The 12,609-nt window shown below is 45.6% G+C and overlaps 1 protein-coding gene across 2 annotated transcripts in view; it reads right to left on the bottom strand.

Moving 5' to 3' along the window:
* The window catches only part of SCAMP1 (secretory carrier membrane protein 1), an 85,216-nt gene that overhangs the window by 41,301 nt on the left and 31,306 nt on the right, over window positions 1–12,609 (bottom strand). Inside the window, exon 1 of one of the 2 annotated variants that reach the window (XM_044276106.1) lies at window positions 7,022–7,955. The exons of the other annotated variant lie outside the window; for it this stretch is intronic. Coding sequence (XP_044132041.1) covers window positions 7,022–7,078 — 57 coding nt within the window. The 5' untranslated portion in view covers window positions 7,079–7,955. Of the gene's footprint in view, window positions 1–7,021; window positions 7,956–12,609 lie in introns of those variants that run through there. 2 annotated transcript variants of the gene reach the window in all.

Genomic DNA, 12,609 nt, shown 5'->3' with positions numbered 1-12,609 from the left:
TTTATTTCTTTTCCCCCCAAAAAACTAGATGAAACCATGTTAAACATAAAATGCAGGGCACACAAGGCAGAAGGAGCTGAGCAGATTGATATTTATCATTTTATGGGGATATATTCATTTAAACACCTGCTCTTTCCACGTTTAGGAGTCATGTGGGCGAAGGACAACCCATAGGAATAGAAAGTGCAGGGATTCAAAGAGCATCTGTCAAGCAGGACCAACCCTATTAAATCTAGATATAGAACACATTTTTTTGCGGTGTTGACTCAATCTTGCGGATTGCAGACTTATTTTAGTGAATAGATCCACATCCACAAACGGCGGGCACACAGCCGGTGCCCATGCATTGTGGGCGGCTATTTGCGGTCCACAGCACGGGCCACGCATGTTCATGCCCTACTTAGCAGGGTTAGGCTATGTTCACGTCAGAGTTCAGCCTTTCCGTTCTCCTGCTATGTTATAGGGGTAGGAAAAACGGAAAGGACAGATTCGGTACATAACTGAGCCGAACGGAGCCTAAAGACCCCTTAGACTATAATGGGGTCCGTTAGGTTTCCGCCCAGAGGAAGATTTTTGAAGCGGAGATAAAAATCCTGCATGCACTACTTTTGTCTCCGCTCCAAAAACATCTTCTGAGCGTAAACCTAATGGACCCCATTATAGTCTATGGGGATCTATAGGGTCCGTAGGCTCCGTTCGGCTCAGTTATGTGCCGAATCCGTCCTTTCAGTTTTTCCTGCACCACCAATGATAATTAACCCTTAATACAGGAGGCGGGTACTGGCAGCAGATCAGCGGTAGTTAAGCCCTCAGGTGCCGGACCTGAGGGGTTAACTGCCGCTGATCGCAGCTCCCTGTCAGAGGCAGGGTGTCGTCTATGCAATTCTGCTGCCGGCACCTGCCTCCTGTATTATGTGTTAAAGACTACCTTATATGGGTCCAGACTTTAAGTAGCAGGCTACACAGAAGCGCCCAGAGATGTCCCAGCACTTACCATTACCCGCTGTGCCCCATTACTGTCTCCTGCTCCATATGCTAATTACTATTTGAGCAATGGGGAGGAGACTGTAGCACTGTCCAATCGCAGCGCTGCGCAAAGGAACGCCCACTAGAGAAGCTGATGTCTCCTCCCCATTGCTCCGATAATAATTAGCATATGGCGCAGGAGACCGTAATGGGGCACAGCGGGTGAACAGAGCGGCGCCCAGGAATAGCAAGTGCTGGGACATCTCTGGGTGCCGCTCTGTGTAGCCTAATACTTAAAGTCTGGACCCAGGAAAAGTCCTATTATTGGTGGCACAGTGCGCCTGCCCCTCTCCTCTCATTGGTGAGAGCAGCAGCACAGGGGAGGAGGGAGAGACTGCTTCCTTCTCCCCTGTGCTGCTGAGAGAACATGAGCGCGCCGACAGCAGCGCGCTCATGTTCCGTGATACTAGACTGCGCAGCAGCGCAGCCCAGCATCGATAAAATTGAAATCCGAAAAAAGTATTGATTGGGTATCGAAATTTTAATACCCGCAATAACCCTACCTTAGACTGCCCACAATAAAAGACCACTCTGAAATGTGCAATTTGATCACACAGCACAATGTCACAGATGTTGCAACGTTTGAGGGAGAGTGCAATTAGCATCCTGACTGCAAGAATGTCTACCAGAGATGTTGGCCGTGCAACGAATGTTCATTTCTCTACCATAAGCCGTCTCCAAAGGCGTTTCAGAGAATTTGGCAGTACATCCAACCGGCCTCACAACCGCAGACCACGTGTAACCACACCGGCCCAGGACCTCCACATCCAGCATGTTCACCTCCATTGTCGTCTGAGACCAGCCACCCGGACAGCTGCAGCAACAATCGGTTTGGATAAATAAAGAATTTCTGCACAAACTGTCAGAAACCGTCTCAGGGAAGCCCATCTGCATGCTCGTCATCCTCACCGGGGTCTGGACCTGACTGCAGTTCCTCGTCGTAACCGACTTGAGTGTGCAAATGCTCACATTCAATGGCGTCTGGCACGTTGGAAAGGAGTTCTGTTAACGGACGAGTCCCGGTTTTCACTGTTCAGGCCAGATGGCAGAACGTGTGGCATCGTGAGGGATAGCGGTTTGCTGACGTCAACGTTGTGGATCGAGCGGCCCGTGGTGGTGGGGTTATGGTATGGGCAGGTGTATGTTATGGACATCGAACACAGGTGCATTTTATTGATGGCATTTTGAATGCACAGAGATACCGGCAACGAGATCCTGAGGCCCATTGTTGTGTCATTCATCCACGTCCATCGCCTCATGTTGCAGCATGATAATGCATGGCCCCATACTGCAAGGATCTGTACACAATTCCTGGAAGCTGAAAACATCCCAGTTCTTGCATGGCCAGCATACTCACCGGACACGTCACCCACTGAGCATGTTTGGGATGCTCTGGATCGGCGTATACGACCGCGTGTTCCAGTTCCTGCCAATATTCTGCAACTTCGCACAACTATTGAAGAGGAGTGGACCAACATTCCACAGGCCACAACCAACAACCTGATCAACTCTATGCAACGGGGATGTGTTGTACTGCGTTTTTTTTTTCTGCGGACGCAAAAAACAACTGTCGTGTGCATGAGGCCTAAGGGTGCATTCGCACGACCGTATAAATAGATCCGCATCCGTTCCGCAAATTTGCGGAATGGGTGCGGACCCATTTATTTCAATGGGGCCGCAAAAGATGCGGACAGCACACCGTGTGCTGTCCACATCCATTGTTCCATTCCGTGGCCCCGCAAAAAAAGAGAGCATGTCCTATTCTTGTCCTCAACCGGGGACAAGCTTATACATTCTCTATATAGCGCTCAAGAGCTGGCCATGTGCGGTCCACAAATTGCGGAATGCACACGGCCGGTATCCACGTCTTACGGATCTGCAATTTGCGGACCGCAAAACACCTAACGGTCGTGTGAATGCACCCTTAGACAGATTTGTGAACAATATTTGAGAGTAACGGGTCCTTTGTGTATGTAGAAAATGTTTCATTTCTTTGAGTTCAGCTCATGTAAAATCGCGCACACCACGTGGTGACGTCAGCGCAGGTCCTGCTGAATGTAGATAGAAGTCATCAAAGGTCCTTTTGCAGGTCCTGAAAGAAGACATGCCGGCTACGCAAACAACAGGATGAGGCGAGTTAAATTTTTATTTTTAACCCCATAAGCCACATTTCAGTAAGCATTCTGTATTAAGAATGCCATTATTTTCCCTTATAACCATGTTATAACGGAAAATAATAAAGATCGGGTCCCTATCGTGTCTTAGCAACCATGCGTGAAAAATCGCACCGCATCCACACTTGCTTGCGATTTTCACGCAGACCCATTCATTTCTACAGGGCCTGGGTTGCATGAAAAACGCAGAATATAGAACATGCTGCGATTTTCACGCAACGCACAAGTGATGCGTGAAAAATCACTGCTCATCTGAACAGCCCTATAGAAATGAATGGGTCCGGATTCAGTGCGGGTGCAATGCGTTCACCTCACGCATTGCACCCGCACGGAATTCTCACCCATGTGAAAGGGGCTTTATGCTGCCCATAGATCTCTATTGTGACAGATCAAAACAGAACACCTCTTATGGGCTTTATGCATTCAGTCCTAGAATTCCGTTACGGCCCGTGGGAACAGAATGCTTATCAGAATTTTAACAAAACCCGAACTTGTAAGACACAAGTTTGCTCCTCCCTACCCATGAGCTATTATTTGTGCGCTGTAGTTATATATGCAGGAGCATGGCTGTATAGATTATCTGAGGCTATATATGTACTCCTAGCCCCAGATAATCTATACAACCATGAGGGGTCGGAACTGCGTGCAGCCGCTCCATTCACTTCTACGGGAGTCCCAGAAAAAGCCGAGTACAGCGCTACGAAACAAAGCTCGTAAGTTACAATGACAATAAAGTCTGATCTATCTTCTTATCTGCGGTCGATCAACTTTTATATGTTTTCATAACTTTTTTGAATACTGTACGCAAATAAAATTTATTGTTACAGTTTATAAGGCTGAAAAACCACATGCAGTATGGAAATAACTGCAAAGGGATTTTTTTTTTTTTTTACCACTGAAGAAAATAAAAAAAAAGGTCAAAGCAAATGTGTGTGAAGGAGCCCTTAAAGGGAACCCTTCACCTCTAAAAGACATTTTAAACCGACATCACCACCTTACAGTAGCCCCTAGTGTGTTCCTAATCGTGTTTCTCATTCCTCCACTGGTTGTAGTATACTTTATTAAAACAGCGTTTTATAGTTTTTTCGCCATCCTCAGAGTCAGCTTGAAGTCAAGGGGGCAGCGGCCTCCTTGCTTCAAGTCAAGCTAAGCCTGCCCCTCACCCGTCCTCCCTTCACTGTGATTGACATCCCGCTGCGAGGCTGGGATCGCGCAAGTCTCGCGCATGCGCAGTGCGCTCCTGGTCACTGCGCAATCCCGTCTCTGGCACTCAGCCAGCCACTTTAGTCTCTCTGCGCTTACGCCGGGTGCACAAGACTCATTCACCTGCAGCTCTCGCCCTGTCTAACCCCATACACTTTGCTGGTGCTGTATTATGTTGCGGTTTTTCAGCATGAAAAGCCGCATGGAAAACCCATGTGTAATCGACAACATGGTTTCCTAAAGGAGTGGTCCCATTAGAACAACTTCTGATCAGTGGTCATCAGACCACTAAAAGCTGGATTTACATGGCCCGATGCTCGGGACGATCAGGAACCAACGTTCCTACAAATGCTCGTTCCCTGCTGGGAGCGATAGCAGCAGTGGCTTCTCCTCATACCGTGGAGGAGATCGCTGCATGAAAATCAGAGCTTCATCTCCACTGAATGATCAGCCAACTACCAGAAACAAACGCTTCCTTCCCAACAATCGGCTGCTCCTTGCAGCGTCTAAATGGTTTCTAAGGCTCCTGCTGATCATGAGAACAGGGACCTGGGTTCCCTCAGTAGACTGTGCCCAACAGTCCAATGCCATGGGACCGCCAGAGATGGAGGGCAAGCCATCAGCTATTTCCGGCAGCCCCATATAGATGAATGGAGTGCATGTCTGTCCACTGCATTTAAATGGGGGAAACGGGCCCTGACCTCGTGATCAGCAGGGAGCCCAGCAGTCAGACACCCCGTCGATCAAACACTAATCCCTTACCCTGTGGATAGGTTATGGGAATGGGACAAGCCCTTTAAAAGGTTTGTCTCATCACAATAAGAGAACCAATGCAGAGATTGGGCTTCTGAGACCCCTGGCCCATGGTGAGGGGCATTTACTAATGACTTGATGCCACATTTACTATAAGGGCTCGTGCACTCAACCGCAATAATAGCTGTGTATGTTACGCATTTTGCAGAATGGAACGTCCTGCCATTTAAAGAGCGGTCTGTGAAACGGACAAGTGTCTGTAAAACGGACAAGAATAGGACATGTTCTATTTATTTATTTATTTTTAACTGGTACCACCGAATAGACATACATATGTGGACGCATACAGAGTGCTGTCTGCATCTTTTGCGGTCCCTTTGAAGTGAATGGGTCTGCATCTAAACCGCAAATAAAGCGGACTGTAGGAGGACAACAGTCATGTGCATGAGCCCCAACTTATGACAGAAACTGGCCTACGTCATAGCTTCAGTTTATGGCACACGGATCGCCCAAAATCCACCACATTTTTTAAGAGGCATCAAGACTGGCTTACGGGAACAGCGGTCTAGAAAAGTGACCCTCGCAGTACCACACAGCGGCCATACAAATGGACAAAATTGGTGAGATCTGTTACTGACTGTGCTGTGTTATGCTAGCTTCATACCCGTGGTAAAGATATCCATCTGGTAGAGGAACAGCCTGCCGGAGCTCACCGGATCTGCCCACTGACTATAATTGGATCAGGTAGGGATTCAGCAGATTTCCAAAATGAGCGCCGGATTTCAGCCAGCCGCCAGCCGCCTGCCGGATACTTTTACCATGCACGTGAAAGTAGGCTCAGCCAGTGTTTGGTCAGTGATAGTGAGCCAAAACCAGTAGTGGAGCCTCCACAGACATAAGGTGTAAGGGAAAGATCTGCACCCGTCCTGTGGTTAGAGCCGCACCGGGTTTTGGCTGACCAAACACTGACGTGTGAATGAGGCCCTAAGGCGAATAAGTCAGATTACAACTCTCATTCTTTCACAGGCATGTTGGTAATAAAAGAGGCACTCACGGGTGGATGATGACTACTTCCAGGCATCTCTGCGAGATACTAGAACAGGATAAGGGTGCCTTGCGGAAAATTTCTGAGCCTGAAAATCAGTTCCTCTCATCGGAAGCACGTGGATTTCTGCAAGCTCCAGTGAACGGAGCCAATATTCATTTTCTGCATAAAAACTCTGCAGCGTGTGAAGTAAAACTACACGTGGTAGACACAGTCCGAGATCGGGCGCACGCCCTACAGATAGTCACAGCGACGGACGCCCAACCCCCGGCTGCTGGACGCAGTGGGGCCACTGTAAATACACCGGGGCCCTAGATGTACACAGCCCAGTATATTACAGACACTGGCGTTATCAGCTGCTGTCAGGATAAATCCCCAAACCCCCAACAGAAACCTCATGGACCTCACTGGGATGTGTAGGGATCCACTGGTATCAGTTAGAAAACAGACAAAGCCTGTCCTCAGGAGACACACAGCCAGCCCCACTAGAAAACACAGGGGCCTGAGTTCTGATGATGTCACCTGCAGAGAGGTTTATTGATCCACTATTAGATACATTCTGGAGCAAAACTGGTATATGTCAGAGATGGAGCTCCCCTTTAAGAGCACTGTCTGCTGTGGAGCCTTACAGGTCCATGAGGGGCCGGCCACCAGACACAAAGCCCCGCACATCTCACTGCCGCCTCCGCACTGGCCAGTAGGGAGATACCATTTCATACAGGGAGAGCCGGGGATGTGCCACACAGCTAGCCTTTCAGCGGAGATCTGTCAATGAATGGTGCAGACCCGTCACCATAGTAACCGCTCACACCTAGCTCACCTTAAACGGATTGTTGAGGTCCGGGTCCGCAAACGGATTGCTATCGAAGTCGGACATGGCAGTGGCGGGTCACGGCCAGCTCCGGGAGCACGGACCCGCACGAACCGTTATCCTAACTAGCAAAATGGCCACTCCGGATATGACGTCAGCACCTGGGATAAGTATCTGAGGGAATCCGACTCATCGAGGGTGTTCTGTGGCTCCGCCCCGGCGTCACGTGGTGCGGTCGGCTGCAAGGGTTGCTGTTCTCAGTATCACACCTGTCAGAAAGTGTACCTGAGGGATGTTATTATGAGGAGAGTCCTGACATTTTAGGAATAAAGTTTCCAACCTTATTTCTGTTGCAAGTTTATTGTGCAGGTTGTTATGATGGTGACATAATAAACTTTATTTACACTTGTCTCCGTGCACACACCTGTATTAGGGCATGGTCACACTGTATATGTGGCGTTAGGAGCGGGCTGGTTCTAATTCCTGCCAGGAGAGGGACGTCTTAAGCTAGGACTGTGAGGAAGCATGTGCTATTGCAAGGGCCTTAGGGACTAGAGAACCAACTCATCTGTGAGAATACTACTCTAGTGAGACTTCAAAGACTTTGCTGCAGGTGAGGGACAATGGCATAGACACCTATCACTTTAAATCACATCCAGCCCAGGTGAACTCTTTACATAGTGGACGTTGGGATGTGCTGACTAACCCGCATGTTTATATATTTTTTTGCATTACACAGTGAACACCTACAGCCACAAGTACCAGCTTTCAGCTGTTAGCCAAAAGTTGAGGAGAGAGACATCAGCAAGACAGCATACCAGAGGTGCCATTTAGGGATGATCGAATCGACTTTGGATGAAACATCCGAAGTCAATTTGCAAAAAACTTTGTTCTAATACTGTACAGAGCAGGAGCTCCGTACAGTATTAGAATGTATTGGCTCCAATGAGCCAAAGTCATTGCTTCGTGAAGTCTTGCGAGACTTCGTGTAATAACTTCATAAATTAATTAGTACTGTAAAAAACCGAACCGAACCTGAGTTCCGTACAGTATTAGAACTAAGTTTTATGCGAATCGAGTGTTTCATCCGAAGACGATTCGCTCATCCCTAGTGCCATTATCTGCCACGTATCCAGCCACCATACCTCATCATCTGGGGAGAGAAAGTGCATTGTGTACAAACTACTGCTGGATGTACTATGACTCCTATTTTGCACTTGGTAAAGAGAGACTTCCTTACACCATCTTTTCACAGAACCGATCCCCAGGGAGCAACAGGGAGTACATATCATCTCATCAGGATGCTCACATTTATGTTGCTACATATCTCATGTCATCATCCTTCATACCCTCTCTCACATTATTCTTTCAATCATCCCACATCACTCATCATCATTTTTTTTATGATTTTCATTCGCTCAATTCACACCTTTTATAAACATAATTTTTCACATTTTAATTTCATTATTTCTCATACTTCCCATACATTATGATAGTGTTTCACATTTCACTTTTCAAATTTATTTCGAAATCTTTTTGAGCTTTTTGCGTTTTTTAATGTCCCCTTTTGCTTTTTTTTTTATATATCTTTATACAGATTTTTTCCCTTGTGGATATTTATTTTTAATTTTTTTTATTTTTATTTTATGAAAAATTGACATTATATCTCATTATTTACCGTACTATGAATTTACCATTTCAGTCTATTTATTTACAATTATTCAAGATTTATTGCACACACACTTATATCTTGATATTTATGCAAAATTTATATTTACCATCTGTTTTATGAATACTCCAATCATTTCCATTAATTATATTGCCCAATCATGCTTGTAATACTCACATATTCTAATTATGCATTGCAACATTTCAATAGTTTCCTGGCTTAGTTACTTATCATATTCTTTTGTATCATCATGTTATAACCCACCACATACCACTCTTAAGATGGTTGCCGCAGTGCGCGCTTGGCTCTGCGCATGTGTCGGCTGGTGGTGCACTCCCCTCTTTCAGTGATGATATAGACTGCGCGCCCCATTTCTTCCGGGTGACGTGGCTCGCTTCCCCGGCCGATCGCATGGCAGGGCTATGGCGCACCATATAATTAGCGGCACCCTCCATTTTTTAATCAACAGGTATGCTGTCCGGCCACAGCACGGCAAACTTGCCAAGAGGTGGACCAAGAAACTACAGCATGCTGCATGTTTGTCGTGCTGCGGCTGGACCTCCGGTCATCCCCACTATAGTGAATGGGGCCGGATAGGACTTCTGACCGCACACATGGGCTAGCGTTAGTACGTATCCGGCAGGCCTGCCGAACCCTGCTAACGCTCATGGGAAAGTAGCCTTATTGTTCAATATCTTCTTTGTGGTCCTATAAATACTTCTCCCAGCCATCCCATCAGCCACTATCCCTTCAGGAAGCACACAGCGAAACGCGCGTTGGGATTTACTATTGTCAGTATGCTTATTGACTGATATTTCTTATCATTATACTCTGTATTGACCTTGTTATATCTACTTTATGCATTTGCTACAATTTGACTTATTATCAATTCACAACTCAATGTCATTATTTGTGATATATATCTGTAATACTATATTTATTTTCATTTGGCCATATTCATTTTTTGTGTATCTGGTACATTTTTGAACTACTGTTATCTTTACACTATGCTTTTGGCAATAGCAACTTTCAATCTGTTGAGGCACTTGCACTTTACATATTTTTTCCCCACTCTCAGACCACCATCCTTGTGAATTTTAATGATTTTAAATATATTTGTGTCTTGCCGATAAAATATATTTGTTAATAAAATCATATTCCTCTAAAGCCTGATCCAGGCCAATGTTTTGTCATAGGTTCTGTAAAGACTATGGGGGAGATTTATCGAAACTAGTGTGAAGTAGAACTGGCTTTGTTGCCCATAGCAACCAATCAGATTCCACCTTTCATTTTTCTGCGCTCCTGGAAAATGAAAAGTGGAATCTGATTGGTTGCTATGGGCAACTAAACCAGTTTTCCTTTACACTAGTTTTGATAAATCTCCCCCAGTGTTCAAGCCCCATATTTGATATATATGTCAGGAAAAGCTCCTAGCACATACATAAAATGTTTTCATTTAGTACTCACCCGTGGCCTCCATTGTGGTAGCATGTATTGCCAATCCTTTTTTCTGTATAGGAAAGTGCAGCAGACTCTAAGATAGACTGCTTTTTATAACTGGAGCTAGTGGGTGATGGAAGCCAGTTCTACTTCACACTAGTTTCGATAAATCTCCCCCATAGTCTTTACAGAACCTATGACAAAACATTGGCCTGGATCAGGCTTTAGAGGAATATGATTTTATTAACAAATATATTTTATTGGCAAGACACAAATATATTTAAAATCATTAACCTCTTAAGGACACAGGACGCACCAGTACGCCCTATTTCCCGAGTCCTTAAGGACACAGGACGTACCGGTACGTCCTAACTTAAAATCGGGATTCCGGCGCCGCGGGGGTTAATCGGAACGGGATGCCGGCATCCCGTAACAACGCAGGGGGGGTCCCCCCCCCCCCCCGTATCGGCGATCGCAGAAAACCGCGCAGGTCAATTCAGACCTGCGGTTTTCTGCGTTTCCGGTCCATTCGGGTGTCCTGTGGCCCGATGAACCGGAAAAAGACTGCGATCGGTGGCGTAATTATACACCACCAATCGCAGTACGAAGATTTGAAGAGGCGGTGCTGGCCCTGGTGCTGAACCCTGCTGTCCAGGGTGCTGATTGATGCAGGGAAAAGAGGCGCGAAATTCAAACTTCCTGCGCTCCTCTCTCCCCTCCTCTTCCTGTTCTGCACGAGCACCAGGCAGCATCATCCAGCACCTAGCTCCTGCGTCCCCCTAATCGCCATCCATCACCCTCCTGCACCCATCGCCACCCAGGTAGGTTAGGGTCAGTGAGGGAGAGGCACCGTTAGGCAAGGAAAGAAGGGAAAAGTAAGTTAGGAAAAAAAAAAGAAAAAGTACTTTTATTCAAAACTTCCATCTATCAGAATCTATCGATCAGAATCCCAGACCCGGATTTTGTGCTACCTGTTCGGCCAAACAGTAGTTTACGACCACATATGGGGTGTTTCTGCAAACTACAGAATCAGGGCAACCCATTTTGAGTGTTGTTTGGCAGTTAACCCTTGTTTTACTCCTGGAAAAAATTGATTATATTGGAAAATTTTCCAAAAAATAGAAATTTCAAAATTGTTTCTCCATCTGCCATTAACTCTTGTGGAAGACCTAAAGGGTTAATAAAGTTTGAAAAAACAGTTTTGAATACCTTGAGGGGTGTAGTTTCTAGAATGGGGTCATTTTTGGGAGGTTTCTATTATCTAAGCCTCACAACATGACTTCAAACCTGAACTGGTCCATAAAAAGGATTTTGGGGATTTTGAAGATTTCTGAAAAATTTCAAGATTTGCTTCTAAACTTCTAAGCCTTGTAACATCCCCAAAAAATAAAATATCATTCCCAAAATGCTACAAACATGAAGTAGACATATGGGGAATGTAAAGTCATCACAATTTTTGGGGGTATTACTATGTATTACAGAAGTAGAGAAACTGAAACTTTGAAATTTGCTAATTTTTCAAAATTTTTGGTAAAATTTTATTTTTTTATGAAAAATAATTAACTTTTTTGACCCAATTTTAGCAGTGTCATGAAGTACAATATGTGACGAAAAAACAATCTCAGAACGGCCTGGGTAAGTCAAAGCGTTTTAAAGTTATGAGCACTTAAAGTGACACTGGTCAGATTTGCAAAAAATGGCCTGGTCCTTAAGGTGAAATAGGGCCGTGTCCTTAAGGGGTTAAAATTCACAAGGATGGTGGTCTGAGAGTGGGGAAAAAATATGTAAAGTGCAAGTGCCTCAACAGATTAAAGTTGCTATTGCCAAAAGCATAGTGTAAAGATAACAGTAGTTCAAAAATGTACCAGATACACAAAAAATAAATATGGCCAAATGAAAATAAATATAGCATTACAGATATATATCACAAATAATGACCTTGAGTTGTGAATTGATAATAAGTCAAATTGTAGCAAATGCATAAAGTAGATATAACAAGGTCAATACAGAGTATAATGATAAGAAATATCAGTCAATAAGCATACTGACAATCAGGGGCGTAGCTATAGGGGGTGCAGAGGTAGCAGTCGCTACCGGGCCCAGGAGCCAGAGGGGGCCCAAATACCCTTGTGCTGCATAAGAAGACACACAAAGCACTGAGGGAAGGGGGGCCCAAGTCTTACTCTTGCACCAGGGCCCATGAGCCTTTAGCTACGCCCCTGCTGACAATAGTAAATCCCACGCTAAGAGAAGACCACCAATCCACTCCCCAACGCGCGTTTCGCTGTGTGCTTCCTGAAGGGATAGTGGCTGATGGGATGGCTGGGAGAAGTATTCCCAGGAATGACTATTTGTCTAGTGGGGACAGGTCAGGGCCAATTCTATATCGCCTCTATTTTGTTCACTTGGGGTTTAATGACTCTGCGCCCAATGACATACCCCAGTTACTTAGTCTCTTCTAACCCTATCGCACATTTCTTTGGGTTAA

The sequence above is a fragment of the Bufo gargarizans genome, chromosome 1 (assembly GCF_014858855.1).
Source record: "Bufo gargarizans isolate SCDJY-AF-19 chromosome 1, ASM1485885v1, whole genome shotgun sequence".
Classification (NCBI taxonomy): Eukaryota; Metazoa; Chordata; class Amphibia; order Anura; family Bufonidae; genus Bufo; species Bufo gargarizans.
Note: the sequence above shows the minus strand (reverse complement) of the source record. Positions and strands in the feature narration are given on the sequence as shown.